The sequence below is a fragment of the Rhamphochromis sp. 'chilingali' genome (assembly GCF_963969265.1).
Source record: "Rhamphochromis sp. 'chilingali' genome assembly, chromosome: 10".
NCBI classification, from domain to species: Eukaryota; Metazoa; Chordata; class Actinopteri; order Cichliformes; family Cichlidae; genus Rhamphochromis; species Rhamphochromis sp. 'chilingali'.
In genome coordinates this window covers 34,217,598-34,242,098 of record NC_137937.1, presented here as the reverse complement: position 1 = coordinate 34,242,098, position 24,501 = coordinate 34,217,598, and the positions used below count along the sequence as shown (strand labels likewise).

The 24,501-nt window shown below is 40.8% G+C and overlaps 1 protein-coding gene across 1 annotated transcript in view; it reads left to right on the top strand.

Annotated features, from left to right (window-relative positions):
- znf608 (zinc finger protein 608) overlaps positions 1-23,745 on the top strand; it is a 65,119-nt gene extending 41,374 nt beyond the window's left edge. Inside the window, 7 exon segments of the mRNA XM_080895047.1 lie at positions 4,075-4,162; positions 9,332-11,771; positions 12,714-13,191; positions 14,502-14,671; positions 15,995-16,142; positions 17,554-17,610; positions 19,899-23,745. Coding sequence (XP_080751173.1) covers positions 4,075-4,162; positions 9,332-11,771; positions 12,714-13,191; positions 14,502-14,671; positions 15,995-16,142; positions 17,554-17,610; positions 19,899-19,918 — 3,401 coding nt within the window. The 3' untranslated portion in view covers positions 19,919-23,745.
- The last annotated feature ends 756 nt before the right edge of the window (positions 23,746-24,501 follow it).

The window sequence follows — 24,501 nt, the reverse complement described above, 5'->3', positions numbered from 1 at the left end:
TGAGTCTCATCTGCTGAGCCTATTTCAGAATATGCTTCATAAATGTATTATTGAGCATGATTCTGATGTTACATTTTGATAATTATGATAAAATAACTGTGTTCTGCTGTTGAAGAGAGTCGTCAGTGTTGCAAATTGGTTAAATTGCATGTCTTCTTGGCCCTTTTTCTCACTAACACGACTAATGAGTGGTGATGTGCCCTCAAACCATGTTGTTTTGGGCTGTTTGTGTACATTTGTGATGAGAATTTAAATGAGGCTTATACATGTTGTCCTGCAGTTCTACAAATATTGACTTTTATGCAGCGGAGCCATGTGTATATGTAGCTTTATAACTCTGATGATTTAAAAATCTGCTTTACTGGTGAGAGCTTTATGCAGCTGCACCCCTGGGCTTTACACAGCTTCCAAAAACCCACACCTGGCCTCTAAATGAACTTTTAGTGACTGAACAGAATCAAGAGAGGATTTTATTTACAGCTATATCCAAACCTTTATAGTCTCAGAAGATACAGAGGCATACCGAGGAATGCACTCAGCAAGCAGTTTCTCACATATTTGCAGTGGTTTGTTTCCAGTCCTCGGGGAGCATCTGTACTTGCATTACCTCCATTTGAGGCTCAAGACTGCAGAGAAAGAATCTCAGCTGGCAGTCGAAAACTAGTTTCAGTGTCATTATGCTGCACGGATAACAGACTGCGTTACATGAATACAAACCTTTCAGTGTTCAATAAGACTTGAAACTCGTCACTGACATAAAAAAATCATCGGGATAGTGTTTACATATCAGAAGCAGTGGGATTATTTTCGTCTATAACTTCAGTTTTTATTTTTCTGTTTTTTTAACCAGAGGAATTGGCCCCTGCTGACCACTGTTTTTCCATCTTTTAACTCTTATTGCTAAACCAGCTCTTATATACACCTTATTTCAGTGGGCTTGAGTCCAAGTGACTGTGGAGAAACGTCGGTATCGTCATTTGTAACAGCTGATAAATGAAAAATCCATCCATCCATCATCCAGCTCATGGTTGTGTGAGGGTCGTGGAGTCTATCCCAGCTGTCATAGATAGCTATGTTGACTCCCCAAAGGACTTTTCTGAGTCTCTGTGAAATCTGCATGTAACATGCATCTTACGCATCACTCCAGTGCTCAGCTTAGCTGCCCAGCTTGTAGAACACACAGTCCACTTCCATGCCGAGTTGAACCCGAGAAGTGGGAGCGAGCTTTGCACAGTTTTTCTGGTAGTTGACCTTTTGTCTGCTCATATTTCCTGCATACATTACACATTGCCTGTACAGCAATGTAGCCAATTTGGGCAGGCATGTGGATGTTTGTATTTTGCTGACTGATGTCCATACTCAGTTGCTCGCATACAGCATTCTCCAGTCCGTCTCACCCCTGGGAGTTGGTGCTCACAGACCCAGGTCAGTCCCATTGCTTCACAGAGAGTCCAGAGTTATGTCACAGCTATGTCTGTCAACCTGGCCTACCTTCAGTAGAGCAGTTGCAGAAAGGGAGGACGCTCTCGGCAAAACAAGAAAAGGAAGAACCATTGGAGACTTTCAGCGACACAGTGGTAGCAGGGATGTTTGATCGTTTCCACAAGGCTCTGCTGGCCACTAGAAGGTTCCTCACTTTTATGTGTAAATAAAAATAAAAAGTAAAAAAAGGAGAAGAGAAACACCCTTCAGCCATTTTAGATGTGTTAACATTGCATAGTTTGTCCACCAGAGGGCACTCTGTAACGTCCTTCAGGTTTTAGATCTCACCTTGGGTCTACACACCTGAATCAAATGATTAGTTCATTACCAGGCCTCTGGAGAACTTCAAGACATGATGAGGAGGTAATTTAGCCATTCAAATCAGCTGTGATGGATCAAGGACACATGTAAAACCTGCAGGACACCGGCCCTCGAGGCCTGGGTTTGGACACCAATGCATTAAAGTTTTAGGGAAATCTGTTTCATGTGTCTGAAAGAAACAAAAAAAAGAATCAGTCTTAAAAACCCCTGTATTGGTCATGCTCTTATGTCTTTTTTCCATTGCTCACTGTGAAATCAGCTGCATCTGAGCCAAATCTGAGCGTTTGCTCTCCTAAGAAGTCATTTAGAGACTCTGAGACCATGTCTAGAGAGCTTTCTCTCACAGGACTTCTGCTGATTGGAGTCTGAGTGCTCCTTGATGTATTGATCTTCCATTGATGTGCTCACTTTTATTGCTTTGAATCCAACTGCACAGTGTGAACACAAGAAGATAGAAAGAAGATAAACGTGTTCATAGTCATCTGAATGTCAAGATGAGAAGACCGGTTTTTATGACTGCCTTATACTGCATGATCGAGATGATGGAGGCACACTACAGCTTTAGCAAAACAGCGAGCTTTTCATTGCAGCGTTGGATGTCTGCAACACTAAAAATGCTTGAAAAGTCATTTGGTGTAGTAGTCAGTCGAACAACGTCTGATAAAACCACTGAATTTGTCATTTGAAAGCTGCTTAAATTGGAGGATACAACCTGAGGAAATCTGACTTTTATTACCAACGAGTTAATGTGGTCGATAACACTAATCTGTTTCATTTTACACGTCAGACCTTCTCGTGTTTTTAAACGTTCCTGCATTCCTAAACATTCCTTTTCCAGTTTGGCATGAAAATGAGACAGGACCTGGCTGAACAAAGTAGAAAATACATTTGATCAAAGCCTTGTTGGAGTATTTAAAGTGGAAATTATGAGGGTTAAGTTCTTGACTAATGAAATCCGTCCAGTTCATTAAGTGGAGATTTTAACTGGAGATTTTAGGGCCTCCGCCTGATCACATCCACCTTCTTGGCTGCGTTTCCTGCCTCTCATTTATCTGTGAGAGTGTTCTGTGAAGGTGGCGGCTATCAGACATAATTGAAGAGCGGGGAGTCGTGTGTTGCAGTCAAGCCTCGTTTTAAAGCTGTAATGCGTCCAAAATTTGATTTGCCTGGCGTTGCCGCTGGCGCATCACAAAACGGAGGTTAATGGTTTTCAAATGTCAGTCTGGGAGCGAGAGAGAAGAGAGAGGCATTTATTTCAGATGGCTAAAGCGTCTTCAGATTAGAGTTTAAACCTTGAAGACTAAATATTTCTTCCATACAAAAACCTGACAAGAATGTAAGACTGTATTTTTCCTCCGAGGATGTTCCTGAGTAATATCAGACCGAGTGATTTCACAGGCTGTAGCAAAACAACGTGAAGCACTTTGAAAACAATTCTTAAAAGCCTGAACTCCGTCCTTCAGGTTGCCACGGCTTTTTATTTCCACACTATTAACTGCTGCTGTTCTCAGATGTCTGCTCATCGCAGCGATTTTTCTCTCCTCTAAAATGCGGTCTGCTCCATTTTATTGTTTCATCATTCATTACACGTTCGTCTTTAGATAAAAGCCAGAACAGAAAAATGAGAATTTCCGTGGCTCCACAGAGGGCCTGGAAAAGGGTGAAAAAAGGTGAACGCTTCTTTCAGACACAGTTGATATGCTGTAAAATCACTTCAGCAGATCTTTCAACACACCTGTGTCACTGTTTGATATGTCAAATATCTGTATAAAAATCACTTTTGAGATCTTATTTCCTCTAAATGTGTGCATGTGAGTGTGTATATTTCAGAACAGCGTTGTAGCTGAACACCCTTGTAAATTAAAGCCTTCGTTCCAGTCACATCTGGGCTTGATCTGGACTCGTTTTGGCAAGTACAACTTAGTTACAGCACTTGTTGTGTGGGCCAACAGTAATGAGGCGAGCATAACGTAGTAATATGGGTTGTGACAATCGTGGTGTGTCACAACAGACCGAACATCTGGCACGTGTAAAGTGTAACTGTGGCTGAGTCGAGGCAACAAGTCTCTCCCTGAGCCAGTGCAGTCAATCAAAGCCAAATGTGGTCCAAAGAAAACTGCAGATGTGAGACACTTTTGGGCCAAACAATTATTTTTATCTAGGATGCTGAGTGGGGGGGGTTTGTGTTCTGAACTCTATGCCAAACTCTGATATATAGGCTTGTCAGTGAATCCAATGCTGACTGCCGTCCCTTTCCTCTGCGGCTGACAGGTGTGCTGGTGGTGAATGTGACGTGGAGGAAGAGAACCTACGTGGGAACTCTGTTAGACTGCACCAAACACGACTGGGCTCCTCCAAGGTAACATTTACTATTTACTTTCTTTTCTTGCCTCTATCCAGCACTGTAGACAGGCTTTTGGGGTCCAGGCCCAGCCGAAAAGGTCACTGTGCTCCTTCAGCAAAATTCTGCTGATCTACGTTATGGGGTGACTGTTGCTCAGGAGGTAGAGCAGGCTGGAAGGTTGGTGGTTTAATGCCTGGCTGCTCCACTCTGCATGCCAAAGCGCTTCTGGGCAAGATACTGAACACCAAGTTGCTCTCTGGAGTGCGAATGTGTGTGAATGTTAGATAGAACGCACATAAGTGTGGAAAAAAAGTGCTTGGGTGAATTAGGCCTGTTGCATAAAGTGCATTGAGTGCTCAATTACAGTAGAAAAGCAGTTGCTGCAGCTCAAGTTATTCAGTTAACAGCTTAGTGTTTTTGCAGCGACAGCGCTAACCAGCATGACTGAGGAGGACGCTGACTTTGGAGCAGATGGTCCTAGGCAAGAGATTTTGAGATGCACCCCTCTCATTGCTTCGGAGCTAAGAAGAGATTCGTCAGCTTGTGAGGCTAGCTCTGATGCATCATATCACTTAACAATTGCAAAACAAATGGAAACATGTTGAGAATATTCTGCACTCACAGACACTAACTGTGTCTGTGAGAAAATGTATCTCCTGCTTTCTACACTTTGCAGTCTAAGAGAGATATTTTGCACTTTGTGTCTGTGGATACATTTCTGTATGAGCATACTGTGTGCGTTTGTTTGTGATATGCTTTCAAGTAGCTTATTTATCCATAACAACAGTAATGATAGTAGTCATGTGTATCTATTTGCTGTGTGTGGGAGTGTTTTAATGAAATAGCAAAGTGAGTTGATGTCCCCCTGTCAAAGTTCATATGCTCTGGTGCCGAGTCTTCCTCTAATATGTAAGACAAACTTTACTCACACTGAAACACACAAGACTAGTGGAGCTCAGACAAATCAAGTGGGAGGTTTGGTTGGAGCTGCTGACCGCTATAAATCATGTCAGGCCATTCTCCTTTCCAGGACTTATATCACATTAAATTTTATACTTCAGTTTGGTACTGGTCCCACGCCACAGTGCATTGTGTGGGTTGTTTGCAATGGCAATGAATTGATTTTTCCAGAGAAAAGTTTCAGTAGTCTAGGCCAAAAAAAGGCAGACAGACAAAGAAAAAACTAATCAATGAAAAATGTGTTGGACCTTCTTTACTTTAAGTTTCTAAAAGATGGTTCCTTACTCAAGGATGGCATCTGTGGTGAAATAATTTTCATTAACATTTCAAAACTAGAAGTCAGGTCTTTAGGTGGAAGCTCATTTTGATCTGTCTTTCACTTCCATTTAGACAAAAAAGAAAGGTATTATTAAAGATTAAATAGAGAGCCTTGCCTGCTAATGTGGTGCTTAATACAGTCACCAGGAGGTTTTTGCAGCAGTTTTTTTTCTCTGCGCTGAAGGTTATAGCAGTCGTTTAGTATGAATTTCGGTTTTCAAAACATCAATTTGGTTTGCTAAGCTGGGTTGTGAGCTTCGCAGTGTGTTTCTCTTATAAGCTCTCAGACATTTACTGTTGAAATCAGGCCCCAAGCAATTCATATTCCCACTGTAAACACACTTAAGGGCATACTGCTGCCTGGTTTATTTCCCTGTTTGATCCATCGCGTTTTGTTTCATCATTTTATTGTTATTGGCTTTTATTTGCTGCTGATTGTTTATTTGATTAACTGGAAAGAGCACCTATTTCTTCAAAGTGCTTTAATGTTGCTAAAATGATAAAAGGGCTCAAATGGCTTTGGGGCTGTCAGCTGTTGTGATGAGCTTTAACAAAAACGCTCTCCACTCTACATCTCAACAGTTTCATAAACGATGAGTGGTTTTTGTAATTGTTGAGTGGAAAATGTGACAGTCCCTCCTCGCTCCGATGAAACCTCTCAATTATCAACCCTGTATGTAAACGATTGTTGTCATGGCAATTACTGCTTAATCTCAGAAAACGGGCACCAAATTCATTCGGGTTCTCATCAGTGTGGACGTCTGTCAATGGTGACCAAATCTGGGTTTTGTTATATAATTCAATGGAATAAAACCCTTCCTCTTCTATGATTGATTCATCCATTTTTGAGTGAAAACGCAGCTGAAAGATTTAACTAAAATTGGATGAAATATCAAAAATAAGTTTCAGATTATTAAAAAGTTGAGTGGTCGGAAAGCATCATCACTCAGTTGATTAAAAAACACGTTTTAAATAGAAGAGATATCCTTGAAATGTCAAAGGAAAATACATAAAATTTCAGTTGCATGTTCCGGCTGCTTCTGTGACATTCAGGGACACACTGATGGAGAAAAAAGCAATTACAAACATCACAGAAAATGTGAGATATCATCGTTTTAAAATCACAGAGGGAGACGAGAAAGTCTAGTCTCAACGTGCTCTGCAGTCCGTTCCATTAATAAGGTGATTAATACCCAAAACTCTTTTTCCAAGGTCAGAATTTATTCACTGGGTATTTAACACAAATCAGTCCTGTGATAACGTGTCATAATTAATGCATTAGAAGGCCAGCTCCGATGCAAGGTTCAGAGTCCGGCGTCTAAAGCCATGCTTTACACTGCGGATAAACATAAAGTGAGGCATTTTTCTCATCACAGCAGACAGGTTTTTGATATGAATAACAATATCCGAGTGTGGAAAAGCATCTCCAGTGTTAAGATGCTAGGCACCGAGGTAAACAGCATCAAAAGACTTCAAAGTAGAAGGGACGGCAAGTGAATACAAAATGTCTCCATATCAAATACAGAGATAACTGTGGATTGTACAGGATTTTTTTATGTTATCAAAAGAGGAGCAGGCTTTGTACAGAAAAAAGTCGATTTTTATGCCTGACGACTGGGTAAATTGGTTCAGATGAGCCTTGAATGGTAATATGTTATCTCATGGGGTCTCTGTCTGATTCTGGAGTTCAGTTTGGGTAATGATATGAACAAGCTGTTCTTGGTATAAAAAATGAAAACCTTTCAGGAACAAAAGCATGGACATGAAAAAGAGAATCTTGTTTTCAGCTCAGGATTTAAGGAAGATGTCATGACCTCAACAATAAATAATGGAATATATATTCTACAAATACAACAACACTAGGGCTGTCCTGAATAGCATTCAGTTCATAGTTTACAGCAACAGTCACCTCAAGTCAGTGTTGTAGGGTAAAGACCCTACAGTATTAGATGGAAAACACCAACAATCAGAGGACAACCCCTCTTCATCCTCATTAGTAAGCACAGTACGAGAGAGACAAAAGTAAGAAACCTTCTGTTGTGTCTCATTATTTTACATGTTATTGGAGCCAAAATCACAGCACAGCCGTCATCTTTAAGCAATTTCTTTTCTCACTTTCGAAGCATATTTCCTTGTGTGGAAGAGTAAAATCAAAGCAAACTGTTTGGAAGTACAATGTTGAAAGAGTTTCTTACTAACTTAACTAACCCAAATTGCACTTTCCACAGTTACTTTTTAAGTTGCTCATTCTCCTATTTCTGTTTTTCTATTATTCAGAACTTAAAGAGTTACCTTCTGGATAACCTTCCCTCTCTAACTCACACAAAGGCTGCTTTCGCAGAGCAGAATGAGTTTAATTATTTTTATGTATTTTGTGGCATCAGTGTGGGTTGTTTTTGGAAGTGCACAACTGTCCTCTCACATGTCTTATCTGATTTATTACTTGACACTATATTTTTTTGTTGTACTTAACATGCCCAGGATTACTCCAGTCAAATGATTTGAACTTTGGGACAAGTCAACCAGAAGTCCTTTTATCAGTCTTTCACATGACTGTCAAAAATTTTGTCCCACTCTTTTTTACATCGTGGCTTCAGTTAATTGAGGTCTTAAAGTTCAGAGCATTGCAGACTTGTCACAGTCTGGACTTTGAGTTGACCAATATAACACCTTGATTAACAGAGACCTGTAGAAGTAGCTCTTGTCTTTTGGCAGTATTACATTGTCTGATCTTGTCATGTTTCGGCTGTGTGCAGGCAAGAGAAGGACCCAAACGCAAAACTCACCACGCAGGAATAAAACTCAAAAAGCTGCTTTATTGCAGAATGGCACAAAAATATAACAAAACTAAACTGGGGCATGGATAAACTGACACAGGGAAACACAGCCATGAGGGGGACTACGACACTGACAAAGAGAAACACAGGGCTCAAATACACAGAGGGATAACGAGGGAACAAGACACAGAAGGAGAGCACAGCTGGGAGTAATCAGGCTGGACGAGACAAAGGAAGCAAAACTAGAAACACTGACATGAGACACGGACCTCCAAAGTAAAACAGGAAACACACTGACTGAACTCTAGACATGTAAACTTAACAGCAACTGGGGAGACAGAACATACAGTAGGAACCTGAAACATGGTACAAAAACGTCACAGTAGACACAACATGGAACACAGGGAAGCCATATTACAAAGCCAAAGAACTAAACCTATGATAACCATAACTGAGACCTAGGGAAACAAGAAACAATACAACAAAGGACTCAAAACATAAACCATAAAATAAAAACACAAGATCTCTTCAAAATAAAATAGGAAACATAATGAGACGCAGACATGACAACCAGAACTTGACAACGTAAGACACAGACATGAAACACATGAAGAGCAGGGGAGACTTAACATGGGTTGGAAACACAAGGGGGAACTAATAAGCAAATGAACATAGGAGACCTAATGAGCTTAAACATACTATAAACATCAAAATGAACTAAAACTCAAAACACTGGGTCATAAGACCCAGGATCGTGACAGATCTTAGGGTGAATTTGCTGGAACATCCTTCTTTGGGACTTTCCCAGGAATGTTTTTCCATTTGTGAACAATCTTTCTTATGGTAGAATGATGGGCCTCAAATTGTTTGGGAATGGCCTTTTAACCGTTTCCAGATTTATGGGCAATAACTGTTCGTTCTCAAAGCTCTAAGATCAGCTGTAGAAGTCTTTTCTCGATTGAATTGTGTTATTACCCACCTCAAAACTGTCAGAAACTCTGCTTTTGTAGAGTTAGTCACACTTAAAGATGATCAGTTAATCAAGGGCTTTTGATTAATTGATTAGTATGACTGTTATTTGATCAAAGGGAATTTACTTAGTTCATTGTTTTTTTCCTCCTCTGTCTAGGTTTTGTGAATCACCCTCCAGTGACCCTGAGTTACCAGGTGGTCGTGGCCGGGGAAAGCGTATGCGAATTGCCATGGCCGATCGACCCTGTGTAGAGCCGACCCCTGCTGCCAAAGTCCGTGGTCTGTCTCAGCACAGGAGCCGCGGAGGTGGTGTGGCCGGAACAGCTGCACCTATCCACAGCAAAGGAAGAAGAGGCAGTCTTAACCTCATCAACAGCAACTGCCGAGCACCTCCTTCTTTCTTCACTGTGGAGGAAGTGAAACCAGCCTCTCTCTCATCTGGGAAGCGAAAGAACAAGCCACCATCTGACTTGGATCTCAGCCTGGTGTCCTCAGATGACGTTAAAAATGGCAATGGGAAGAGGATTCGTGCAAAATCCCGAAGCGCCCCGTCCACACCACAGGGTAAATCTGACCCATCGTTTATGGATCCAGGAGGAGGCTGTGCTTCATCACCACCACCACCCATCCTCATTGACTGCCCCCACCCAAACTGCACTAAGCGCTATAAGCACATCAATGGCCTGCGCTACCACCAGACGCATGCACACCTGGAGGTTGAGGAGCAGCGGAAGCCTGAACTGGAACCCATGAAGGATGGGGAGAGCGAAGAACGGCTATCAGACTGCGAGGACAGCATCAGCAACATGACATATGACCTCTCAGAGACAAACAACAGCACTAATACCAACAGCTCCTCAAAGAAAAATGCTCCTCTGTATAAGGTGACCACAGTGGGGTCACCTAAAAACAGACGACTTCTTCTCAGTACCGACCACAGCCCCACAGCCAACTCCAAAACCAGAAGAACCTCACTGCTAAAAGATGGTCTAATTGATGACCTTAGCAATCTGCCAATCATATCAAACATGACTGTGGTTCTGGAGAACTGCATGGTCCCAGACAGGAACTCCTCAGTCGAGATGCCCAAACTGGAAGCTGAAGGTTTGATCGAGAAAAAGGGAAATGCCTGTGATAAGGGCAAGAAGGCCAACGGGAAGGTAGAGAAGCTGTCCAAGTCAAGGACCAACCGGCCAATTGCTCCAGCCCCTGCTCCCCCTAAACTTATCGCCATACCCAACACAACATATCCATCCAGCACAGCAGATGCTGTTAACTCACAGCAGCCATCTCCTATGGCAGCTGTAGGCCTCACTAGTAAAAATCTTCCTTTGAAACCCATCAAGCCAAAGTTAAGCATTGTTGTAGAGCCAAGCCTGGTCAAAGCTACGCTGGTCACCTGCAAGGAGACCAGGAAAAAAGAAAAGCGGAGACTTAAAGACAAACATAACAAAGATGCAGTGAGAACACCTAATGGAGACAGCAGTGGAATAAAAATGGATGATGGTGTTGGGTCTAAAATTGGGGTGAAAGAGAATTCTGGAAGCCTTCTAAAGGAACACCTCAGCAAGCAGGATGTAATGAATGGACTCAGTGAGAGCCAAGAGAGCAGGATGGCCAGTATTCGTGCTGAGGCCGACAAGGTCTACACCTTTACTGACAATGCCCCCAGTCCCTCTATTGGTAGCTCATCACGCCTTGATGCAAGTGGTAGTTGCCTGGGTACAGCAGACAGCAGCAGCAAGAATAACAGTCCCGCCTACTCTGACATCTCAGATGCTGCAGATGATGGGGGATCTTCCGAATGTCGGTCAGATGGAATCAGATCCAAGTCTGGCTCCTCAACTTCTTCCGAGGTGAGCTCCAACAGCAACCATAGTAACTCTGGTAAAACTCCACCCACAGCATGCACCCCGTCATCAAAAGACCCTCAGTCCCCGTACTACCATAGTTATGAGCCCTACTACCTGTCAGGATACATGCAGTCAGATAGGCAGAACAGCAGCAACATGACTTTCCACAAAAGCTCAGCCCACGACTGCAAGGGGAAAGACAGAAAAGAAGAAATGAAAGAGGAGGATAAAAACTCCTCCCACGAGTTCTCTGATTCCAAGAAAGGTGACGGACCACCTCAGTCTCAGCTACAGCTGGCTATGAGTCAGACCCAGACAGCTTTGGCCCAGTCCCTATATTATGGCCAGTATTCAAGGGGACTGTACATGGACCAAAAACTGTTATTATCTTCCAAATGCTGTGACCAGACATCCAGTGCCAAGCAGAGGGCACAGACTGTGAGAGACAGTGAGGAAGTTAAACATATGGTTGGGTGTTCAGCTGGTGGACCCATGCTAGGTAAAGGTCCAGACGGTGCTAAAGGTTGCTGTCCCAAACCTGTCCTGTCCTATGTAGAGATGAGTGAGAGGGGAGAAAGGGGACAGAGCCTGGGCATAAAGTCAGTGCACAGTGGCATGGTGGACCAGCACCAGGTCTCAATGAAAGACTGTGATGACATCAAGTCACCCTCCTCTTCCTCTTCTTCATCACTCCACAACCCAAACAGTCAGACAGATCTGGACTCAAATGTTTCCTTTTCCAGTGTAAGTTTCTCCCTGTGTCTATAACCTGCCGCCGCCGCTGATGGTGTTGTTGGTGTGCTTTAATGACTGCTGTTGAGTGTCACAAAGAGATTAATCACACAGTGTGTACAGCTAAACCAATAGGTGCTAATAAAAAAAGACCATGTGGCTTCTGTGGTGGTGTAGCTCTACTTTAACATGCTACTTCGTTCAAAATTGTTTGATTTGATGGAGGCAAACGATTTTGATGTTTAGAGAGAGAATTACCACCTTAGCTGTAAAGAAGCTAAAAAAAAACCCTTTCTAACCTGTAAGCTTGTACAGATTTGTAACCCATGTCTTCTCACAATGCGATTAATCGCTGACTCTAGCCATGCTGATGTAAAAAAGAAAAAACAAACAAAGGCTGTACAAATTGAGCGAAAGCTGCGTTGGGGAGGGTAGGTTCTTTTTTTTCTTGGCCTAAATTCTGCACTTGATCATGTGTGAGGCGTGTCTTGATTCGTGTCATTGAGAGGGACGCCACAGTCTTCACATCCCACTTCTGAATGGCCGCCTGCTGTTGAAACGTCGTCATCCTTCATCAACATCACACCCAGAGCCAGTGATAGATGGTCTGTCTATGGCTCTGTTCACTCAGTGTTTCCTCTATAGTCATTCAGCAGCGGTGGGCCGCCGCAACAAGAAATTTTCCACCCCTGTTAAAAAGAAAATGTGCAATGAAAGTCATAAATTTGCTTTGCTTTTCCTCCAAAAATCCCAAGAGACAAAGAGATAACATTTAGACTTAATCCAAAAAAAGGCATTTAGTTTTAGCCCTTCGACTACCCGTGTAAACACAAACTGGGACAGACGTGGACTGGAGTTGAACCAACCCCAAAATGACTCCCACCCACCACTGTTAACAAAGAATTATAGGGGAAACACTGCAAGTAGCACCAACACTTGTCCCCATCGATCTAGCCCTCAGACGGCCCCACCTGGGCTCACCGCCTCGCTCACAGCAAATACTCAGAGCTACAGAGTCAGCATGGGGAGGAGGCTGAGGAGGGCGAATCAGACAGTGGAAAAGAATGGGGAGCTACCATGGAGCCTGCCGGAGCCAAGATGACTTCAGGAGGAGGAGGTGGAGGAGAAAGAGGAGGAGTTGTGGGTGCAGATGCTAAAAAAGCCAGGGTCCATGCACCGCACGATCTCCCGCCTGCCATCGACACGGAGGATTCAGACAGGCTGGAAGGGCTGGATGATCAGGGCCAGGAGCCAATGGGAGGGCTGTCTGAGGAGTCACAAAGTGCCCGGGCGGCAGTTTCTCCTCCAATGACCCCTCAGCAGCCCTACATTCAGTACCAGCACTCCTCCTATCAACCCTACCTGGCAATGTGCGAGAGCAGTGGGGGCTCCTACAGAGGGGTATCCCCAACCCTGGTCCACAATTACCCAGGTAAGACTGAGTGAAGGTTTGAGTTAATGTTAAGGGCGTAGTTCAACATTTTGGTAAATATGTTATAAGAGCTCAGAAGACAAAGGCGGAACAATGCAAAAATTAATCTAGGGAACTGTTAGCTATTTACCTCTGTTTCCACCATTTAGTCTCGGCTCAGCTAAGTAGTTTAGCTAAAGTTCTTGTTTACACTTATACTTGCGTATTCACATTAAAATACAGTAGAGTGCTACATCTGAAACATTCAGTTTGAAGTTTAAGCTGAAGCAATAACAAGAATTGATGTGCTAGTTGAAACTGAATCACTGAAAGGCTTTTAAATGAGTGAAGATGCATAGTTACATAGTATTAGCGATCATATGAGTTTTACCTGCTGTCATTCAGCAAATAAAATACCCTTCACTGATTACAGAGGCTGGTGTTTATCTGGCATGTCGCATCAGGTTTGTGCTTTTTAACATCCTAAGATACCAGGAAGATGAGCTGACTATAAAACAGTCAAGCATTTCTTCTTTGTTCCCCTCACACAAAAAGAAGTGGGTTGTTCACTTGCCTGTGCAGTCTGAAGTGCGTACACTTGCACACATCACATACGTTATGCAGTGCTCCGCTGCACATAGTCTAATCTCCCAACACTTTGTGAATACTGAGAATATCAGTGAACATAACTGAGCAATATATAAATTTGCTTCTCCGGTGAGTCACTCATTCTTCATTCACAGCTGATGACAGCTCAGCCTCAGCAGGATGGCTGGGGGTCCTTTGTCTGAAAGGATATTGTCACACAATGCTGCCCCCTATACTGGAGTATGAAAGGCAACTGCAACAGCAGGCCTTTATTTATGAAACTGAATTCCAATTCACAACATAATCTCTCATATATATTGCGTCTGTTCATTCTCCTTGTTCATATACAGCAAAAGATGAGTTTGCTTAACATGCAAAACTATATTAAGAAATTTTCTTGATTATTTTTGGCTTAGTTAATTCTTTAAAGCCTGAACCATGAAATAACTGTCAGAAAATTCAAAGGTTTTGAGTATTTGGTGGCAAATTATAAATATATCAATTTGCATATATGAGTTTTAGTAGTGTCACATAGCTACGTTGTGTATTTCTTAAAAATGTAAAGTGCAATTCATTTAGATTTATAATAAAGTTTAATAAGTGCAAGTATAAATATCATATATATCATGTTAAGTATTGCAAATGAATGTACTGGTTTGGAGTTGGTAATATAATTTGTATTTTTTATAGATATGTAAAGTTACTGTGTGCCTGTTTCTTTGTTTCTGTGTTTGTCGTCATAGGTTTTCATTATCCTCTGTACGGTAAGACAGCAGGCAGGGAAGAATCGGAGGTGACACCACCCGGCAGAGGAGGAGCGGTGAGCAGCAAGCAGAGCAGCGACTCATCCTCATCCTCAGCCATGGAGCTGCTGCAGCAGCAGAGCCATCAGTATCACGGAAAATCACCTGCTGTGAGAGGCTTTACTGCCACATCCACACTGCAGCTCACAGCGACACACTTCTGATGTTTGTTTTCCTTCACACGACACAGATCTGATATCTTCCTCAGACAGGAAAAACACCTCAGGGAAAGATAAAGATGGGGGTAAAAATGGTAGCCTGCTTTGATTCCACTCTGCATTTAAAGCAGTCACTCATGAAGACCATCACATAACATCAGTGTGGCATAAACATGCCTTATAAACCCCTAAATAGGAAACTATTGTGACGACCTCAACACATACATGTGCAAAGAAGGTTTTAGGATTATTTTTATAATCAGGTTATTGTTTTGTTTTTCCTTTGCAGACAAAGCAACAGAGAGAGAGAGGAAAAATATACTAAAAGCCCTGCATGTGGGTGTCCCGCAAATGATTTGGTTCGTAAAGACTGGACTTATTATATTAATAAAGTTCAGCCTGGAAACCACAAAGTAAAGCCGGCAAAATGTTGACTGTATAAGTTAACTGTCTGATGGATTATATTTCTATTCCATTAAATGAGTGTTTAGATGTGCCCTAGACAGTTTTAGCCTTTGTGAAGTTTAACAGTTAAAGAAAAATAAAATCATTTGAATATTAGCACACTTAGAAGTCTCATTTTTTAACAAGTTTAAGGCGCATATATTAAAGCTTAAAGAACCAAAAATGTTTTACAGTAGCCTGCAGGTAACAGGAGAAAAGCAGGAATCAAGTTGCTTCTAACACAATGTACGCAACAAAACATGCACAACTTTTGACTTTACTTTTCGACTTCAGACTGACACTAAAACCTATAGATGCTCCTCCTACATCATGGTTTGTGGTCCACAGGCTCTTCCAGGATTGGTAAGGGTATTTTGGCTAGTCTGTAAGTGGTGGCTGCTTATCTCATATATAACATCTCCCAACCTGAACTTGGATTTTACTCATTAGCTTCTTATTATAGGCCTGAATATGTGTGTATTTAAACACTATCACCATGCAAACTTGTTAACAAAGGCATGACTGTTTCAGGATGTCTTGTCTTACATGGGTCACTTCAGAAGGCAGAAACAAACCTTTTGCTGTTTGCTGAAAAAATCCTAGAGATACAATTTTGCATTTTTTTCTTAAGCTTGGCAAAATTAGCCAAGATAATTCTTGATTTGATTTTGTCAATATAAAATAACTTCTCTTGGCATGATGTGAATGTAATAGATCAAAATAGTGATCACATCTAAAATCTTATGGAGACAGAAAAGTGAAAGGCACAGTGTAAGCGTGTGTGTGTATGTCTGTATGTGTATGTGCGTGCGTGTGTGTGTGTGTTTGTAGCCTGGTGAGAAGGGATCCCCTGAGGGAGAGAGAGAGACGGAGAGAGAGAGGAACCATGTGTCATTCGCCCGACACCTCCACACACACCATCACACACACCTGGGTATGAGCTACAATCTGATGTCAGGACAGTACGACATCTACCAAGGTATGAATCTGCAAAACAAACGCAGACAGTGTTTAGATAATGAGATATGCTATACAAAATAACATGTTACTGGAATCACATTACATTTTTCTGTAACATAGTAATCACATTACAGTTATGGTGTTACTTGCATTAAGAAAGTTCTTCAGTTACCTACAGGATTGATGGATTTCAAAATAAAAAAATCAAACGTGCATTTTATTCCTGCACATGCTACAATTAGATGACTTCACATCATGTGCAGGGAGGCAAAAATTAGTTGAGTGGTTGCAAGTTTTCAGGAGTGGACACATCAATAATACTTCTACTCTAATTGCACAAAACGGGTGAGAAGCTAATATTAAAGTGGAAACAGACTAAAAAGCCGAAAAAGCTGTTGCTAACGTGACTCCTTTTGCTGATTTTCAGCTTTGTTGTCAACCTGATGTTTGCTCTTAAACACTGAAAACACATTTTGTGTGTTTGTCCTGGTTAGCATAGAGATTTGTATCATTGTGTGGGGCTACAGCCTAAAGTGAGATTTAAGCTTCTGTGATAAATCTATGCCATAGATGCACCATAACCACAAACCTTTCTGAATCCCTGTGCTTTAACTTACGCCATAACCTCACATGCATCTCCCTAGAAATGTAACAGGATGTCACATTAACAGAGATTGTAATCAACTGTGATTGGCTCATCCTGTAGACCAGCGGTCCCCAACCTTTTTTGCACCACGGACCGGTTTATGCCCGACATTATTTTCATGGACCGGCCTTTAAGGTGTCGCGGATAAATACGACAAAATAAAACTAGTACCGGTACTGAAAAAAAGAAGATTTATTCATAACACACGTGAAAAGACCCAGGAAAACCGAGTTAACGATAAAAACGATAACAAAATAACGCTCAAAACCGATAAAAACCCTGAAAACTATACATTTCACACCTGAGCCTCAACTCTCGCGGCCCGGTACCAAACGACTCACGGACCGGTACCGGTCCGAGGCCCGGGGGTTGGGGACCGCTGCTGTAGACAATGGATCAATTCAAAGAGAGAATCTTCAGCACCAAGTAGTGTATTGGCAGTGGAACTGCAGAGCATTGCATGCACACAACACACACATGGTGGCAACAGTGTCGGCCACTTGAGTGTACTACGACATAGGCTCTAAAAGACTTAAGTCACACATTACTCTCATACTGTTAATTGGTAATTATCTGACAGTGCATCTCAGGCCATGCAAAGCATACGTGATGTCACAAAGGAGAAGTTGTATTAAATAAATGACTTTCCTCAGGTACCAGCTGAGGAATGTAGTTCATTACCTGTTTCAAAAAGTAAAGTAATACATGACCTTTTTTTGAGTAACAACTCCAACATTGATCACAGCTGACTTTCTCTTCATGTTCCTATTCCTATGTTTTTAAGGGTTGAGCTCCAGGTCGCTGGTCTCCAGTCAGCAGGTGTCAGGGCACTCCTCAACTGGTACGTTTGAAACACACACTGAAATTATGTTAAAGCTTCACTGGTTCCACCTGGGAAACCAGGGTAAATGGGCCAGAACATCTTTAATACATAGACTAGACATCTTTGTTGAGACTTCCTTGTACAACTTTGATTGAAAAGGGTGGAGCAGCATGGACTCATTGTTGGGATACTGCTCTTTAGTCTCTAATTCACTGTCTTTAAAGATCTTGATATACTGCACATATATTTATCGTTTTGCCTGCTTTTATTGTTAGACTTTATATATTGCTTTAGTTCATTTTTTATTATTTCTTTTCATGTACAAGTTCTTAAAAGAAAGGTTTATGTCGCCCTAATAAGGAGACAAATTAAGCACAACTGCTGCTTAGATTTTTAATGCAGATTGCCTTCAAATCACGGAAGCATTTTCTAAGTTAGCTTGGATATTAATACTGTAAAAACTAGGCCCATTTTTGTATTAAAGCTCTGGCACACAGAGTACTGAAGTGGCCAGGGTGTTGTTTTACTGCTGAAATTACTCATCATTTATGTGCAGAATATCCTGTTCTGCTCTCAGTGTGGCTCACAGACTCATAAATTATCTACCAGGTTTTCATATCATGAAATGAATTGGCTAAAATTTTCTCTCATAAAATGCAAACTGAGAGCAAAACGAGCTGGACAATTGTCTCATTTTCATGCCGTCTGCCAGGTCAATAAATCTAATATCTGAAACTTCTCTGCTGGGAATAACAGCTCTCTGCTTATTCGGCTGTGCGACACTCGTACCTCGTTGCTGAAATTATCCTCCAGTAGATCATTACCCTCTCTCCAGTGTTTTCCATATACTTTCATAAACCATATATCACCATGTTTGCTTAAAATTGTGAAAATATTCCAGAGGGAACCTGACAGGCAGTTAAAAAACTTAATGTGATGATTACAGTACTGCTGCAGACACTGCAGTTGTCTATAAATGTAAATTGCTGTGAAATGGAGGAGATTAACAGCAGTGATGGCAACAGTGGAGGCACACAGCTGCAGAGAAATGAAGAATATCCACGTTTCTCTGTAGAATCCAAAAACAGGAGCAATTTGTAATCTTCCTGGAGTGACATCTGCAGATCATGTACCAATTATCTCTGTTTCTCCTTCAGGTATTAAAGAGTTGTGTTACAAAAAACTACTTGAAAGAACAAATAATAAAATGCCCCTTAAAAGAGATCCTATTTCGATTTTACTGGCTTTCTGTTATATAAATATACTGTTGCAAGGAGATCCTTAATATGGTCATCTCAGGCACATATGTCCCACCCACCTGATGTTTAAAACTTCTTTTTGTAAGTGGACAGTAATCAGGAGAAGGCTGGCTTAAATGTGTCTTTTCTAATCATCTTTTTAAGAATTTAGCAAAAAAGTTCCCGCCAGTATCGGCATCTTATCAAATGCTGTATTAAGTTGTATTGAGATATTTTCAGGATGTGTGCTAGTCATTAATTTATTTTTAGCTGCTCCCACAGAAATGGGTGTTGCTTCAAGGTTACACTGACTCACTGTGCCATCTTGTGGTACAAATTGGTACTACACGAAAGTAGAGCACAGCCCCAGTTCAGCTTCAGTTGATATCTCTTCAGCATATATGTGTGCGGGTCATAAAGATGTAGCAGTTGAATCTTAATGTTCTTTTCAAAGCTTTAGTTAATTCTGAAAAGTTTGAAGTTGGTGTTAAGCACAAGAATTTACAATAAGTACCTTTAACGGGAGAGTCACCGTCAATGAACAGGAGTGAAAACATCTTAATGTCACACAGAGGATGAACTGAGGAGGCTGCACCAACGCCCAGTATAATTTACATTTGATTAATCATGTAAAGTGACTCTATTAGCTTTAAAGAATAAAAATACAAAGTGAAACAATCATAATCTGTCCTATTTATAGTTTACACGATTCAGTGTCCTCTGAGAGGAGGAAGAATTTTCATGGACTATAACAACTATTCATGCAATGTTAGGGATATCATTAACATGAGATAACAACAAGTAGATGTAGCCAGTTTTATGGTATGTTTACACATTAAGAAGCAGGTTGTCCACCCTGGTTCTTGAAAAACATGACAGAAAGCACAACAATGCTGCATTAATTTCAATCATAGCAGTTAATAAACAGTGTTTGTAATTGAAATTGTGTTGTCAAATCTAAACAGGAGGCCTGACTGTTTTCACCCAGCACAGATGCATCTCTACTTCTGTTCAGCATAAATCCTAAGTGTAGTAAAGTTTACCTTTTTTTTTTTCCTGTCTCCACAGACAGCGAAGGGAAGAAGTAGGACCATGTGACCACGTCTCACATGAGGAATGGCAGATTTATCAGACATCAATTCCATGGTGTTGAATAAGCTTCGCCTCGCTGAGAGGCAGAGAACAAAAAAGAAAAAAAAAATCAAGAAAAAAAAACTTCTTTCATTTCTTACTAATAAAAGAAGAACCACTTTTATAACTCATCACAGAGGAACTGATGAGCTGACAGCAGGACGGGAAGCAGGACCAGGACCTGTTTGAGGACGAACTACCTGTATAAATCCAGAATCACTGACTTTTAGAGCTTTTGGTTTTACAGAGTTTTGACAGAAGCAGGTGGCATGTATGAAACAAAACATCCCAGAGCGCCGTGCACTCAGCCCAACCAGGGCTGTGGTACTTAACTTTAGAAATGCACAGTTATTGTCGTGTATTATGATGATGATATGACTGAATGTATTGATGATGACTTACACTTTACCACATTAGTGTGGATCTGTTTTGTTTTTTTTAAATGGGACAAAAACAGCATTAGGAAGCTAAAAAGTCTATTATTATCCTTATTATTCTCATTATGATTATTGAAGTGGAAGTCCTCCTCCCTCCATAGTGCTGACGCTACATTTGTATTACTAACCTGTAACTTGAGCGTAACCATGTTGATTGTATTGTCTTTATGTGAGAGTAAACCTTCACATTGACCTGCCCAGTGCCATGTAGGAACCCAGTGGTGTATATATTCTGTACAGATTCATGGCAGAGCACTAACATGCTTTATCGTACACTATGTTGATCTCCATCGGCCGTGTATGGGAGCAGAGGGCAGAGCGGGGACGACCGGCAGGAACAGAGCCACTGTTTATCTCGCTGACTTCAGTTTATCTGCAGCACATGTGGTGATGTCATTGGTTAGACTGCATACGTGATGAATACAATCAGTTCGCCCCAGTTTGTGCTTCTTATGAGTGGCAGTGTGCCTGAGGGATGTTAGTGTCTGTGAAATATCTTCACACCTACTGGATGCACTTTCATTATTTGCGTACAGATAGTTTTTCAGGTGTGCTATATTTAGGCCACTGTTGAGTGAAGTATAAGTAACAGATGATTTCTTTTGAACGCATTGCAAATCTACATCACATGCATCTGAGCTTTGTACATCAGAGAAGGACATGGCCACTGTGACTTCCTTTACTTTTGAAGCCTCACCTTTACCATTTTGGTCCCCACCATGTTAGTCTGTTTGGAGTTCATATTTGGCCTCGGGAGTGGGGTGCTAAGTTATCAGCTAGCTAGTTACATCCATAGACTAACAGTGCAATGCACAGTCACAGATATCTGCTAATTAGCGCTATATAAGAAAAATTTACATAGCACTAATTACTAACTATAACTTAAGCACAATTAAATTTTATTTGCACGAGCATGTCCTGCGCAGCAGGTCATACAATGTAGAATGTATATAGAGTTTTGTTAAAAATGTTTCAAATGGCACCAACAGCACAAACACAGTTGAGAGATCCAGTTTAGAGACTCCGATTAGGAGAAGAGGTGCAGGCTAGCAGACAGTGATCAGGTACAGCTACCTGGGTTGGCACACCTGCCAGCCTTAACAAAATCCAAAGCTGAGCAGAAAAATTGATTCATCCCTTATAGAGTTCTTATGAAAGAGCAGAATTAACTAATTTTATAGCTACATTTTTTGCAGGAGCATTGATTCATTTTGGAGCTAGCCTCCAGCAGCTATTAGAAAGACTGCAATTCAACAGCAGCATCGCATGCATGTTTTTGCATGCACTAGCAAGCCAGACTGATAAAACCAGCGAAAACAACAGTGTTTAGCAGCGGCTATGAGTAATATAGGGATCGTGTTTTCAAAAGCTGAATTGTTTTTTGAGGCATGCTCAGGGTCCATCTAACTGAAGTTCTGGAGCTCGCAGTCATGTCAAATACAGATTACTCTAAAAGTCTATAAATAGACTAAAAAATGCAAATTAGAACAGTTATAGTTTGATCTACTGTGAAAGATCATGTGATATGTGACATGATACGTCTAATCTGATGAGCTCAAGTTAAACAGCTTGGAAAGAGCAAACGTCAAGGCTTAATGTCAAAGTGATTTTGAAGTCAGATGTACAGACTGGGGCTTATAAATTCTGTTGTTAAAATACCTCTCTGTGAAGGATAAGTCCAGTGAACGTTTTCCTTTCTAATGGAAATTATTTACAATAACCTCGAGGCTGTCTGAAACATGGTATTTTCACTCAGGTAAAATAGTGAGTTGATGGAAAAAAACCAAAAACAATAACTGGCACCGATTTGTTTATCAAATGGAACGACTAGATGCAGACTGTGAACTTGGGGTTGACTTCTGTTTTCTTGTTATTCTTTTGTTTTTTCACATTGTGCATTAAATCATTGACTTGCATGAGATTCTGCTCAGTTTCGATTACAACATTTTGCCATCTAAACAGTTTTTAGATGCATACAACAGAATATTTTAAGATTCTTGGGCTCTAGGAAAAAAATAGTTGGTTTGATTACAATATTTATTTTCAATGACACTTACAGTGATAGAAAAGTTGCCAGAAATATCTAATGAGATCAAATCTGCACTCAAATAATGAAAAGTGGATGCACACTGGCCATCCTTTTGTTGAAATGCCCACATTTGTATTGTCAGTGATGACTGTGGGGACATACTGTATATGTGGAGTGCCACAATCCTTCGCCCTGCTCGTGCTCTTGCTCCCATGCTTTCTACAAGTTAACTAGCTCACAGCAGAGTCCCTGATAGACAAAAAGGTCTGACTTTACCATTGGTGTTGTACCACTGCCAGCTTAAATAAGGTTCAGTAGATGCATGTATGTTTACAGATGATCCAAAATTTGTTCAAAACTCACTGGACAACTACTGTCAGAGTGATAATGTTTATATCTGGCATATGTGCTTAAAAAGACCAACAGTAGACCTCTAATAGGCTGTTTCCGCAAATATAGTTTCAGGTTGTCAGTCAAGCAAATAATCCAAGGCTTATTTCACCAGCCCTCTGATCCAAAAGCCTCTGGATGGTCAGCTATTATCAATAGCCACCATGTCAAGAGGATTATGGCTGACAGTGAGGGCCAGTTAATGGTTTCGATATCAGCTACAGACTCAGAACAGTTCCAAGTATGACCAGTATGATCTCCAAAAATTTGGAAGCACTGACTAATGACTATTGGTTTAGGCTAAAGACATGAGTAGCTCAATATCACAGTGCTGCAGTATGTGTATTTGTGTGTATTAATTAGACAATAGCCTTTATATGAAAGGTGAATCAAATAGATCAAATATCACAGAAAATTGGAGATCACAAAGTAGAGACAGCCATTAGATTAAATGGCCCCCCTATATAATTAACAGAATAATCATGTTTTAACAAATGAGCACTCAACAAACGATTGTGACTATAACCTCGCCAGGAAAGTGTGCACTGGGGTTATAGCCCTACTGAACAGTAGGGGGCTTCCTTTTTGTATAATTGTTTTTATTATAAATAACCTCTTGTGGCCCCTTGACTGACGACATCATCCCAGTGGTCTACCTTGTCTATGAGTAGCTCTGCCTCACTCACAACACCTTACCTGCATAGTATCAGTGATCATTCTATTACTTGAATATAGTGCTATGAACTCTGTTTACAAGATGCTGTCAACTTTTGGGAGACACAGTGTTGTCTTTAAAAGGCTGCTTGGTATGTTCAATTCATCCACCTGGTATATCCAGTTATTCACACACTGAAAACGTACAAAAACATGAAACCTGCTGTTGCTTTTTTATACTGTATATGCCTTAATTCATATGTTTGGCAATCATGATTAAAGGATGTTTATATACATTTTTGGTCAGTGAAGGTTTTTTTTGTTTCTTTCTTTCTTCAGGATATTTGTGTTTCAACAGCATGTTGACCATTGGCTTTTTAAATGTTTGAAAAATAACTGTGTGAAAAACAGTTTTATGTGATGAAGTGTAACACCTTGCATATGACAGGCAAACATCTGTCCTCTGCAAGGTACAAGTGATTTATAGGGTCCTGTTGGAAAACGGTTAGAAGATGATACTAATAGTAATAATACAAGACAAAAATATTTCAGTTAATTCATATTAATGAACAATCTGTCAGTCATTCAAAATAATACATGATTATTTGACATGGTTGAATTTAGAAGTTCGGTTTAAGTGTGTTGCTCTTTGCTTACTTGATAGTAGTAATCAAGGTAATTAATACTAACTAAAATTAAACTAAAATGAAAACTAGACTTGAAAAAAATAATAAAAAAAGATTTAAAAAAATAAGTGAAACGATTTTGTGAACTTGCAAAAGTAACTTTGTTTAAATTCAGCATTAATGTTAATTTGGTTAAAAAAATTTGTTATCATAACCTACCTGAGGCCTTCATGTACGGTGGCCCTGAGAGGCCAAGCGGACTGCAACTTAAAAAAAAACACCAGCAATAAGAAAAAAGGTTGCAAAAGCACACAGAACACAACGGAAATAGGGAAAACAACAATGGAAATAGGAAAAAACAAAACAGAAAAAGGAAAAACGACAACAGAAATAGGAAAACTGAA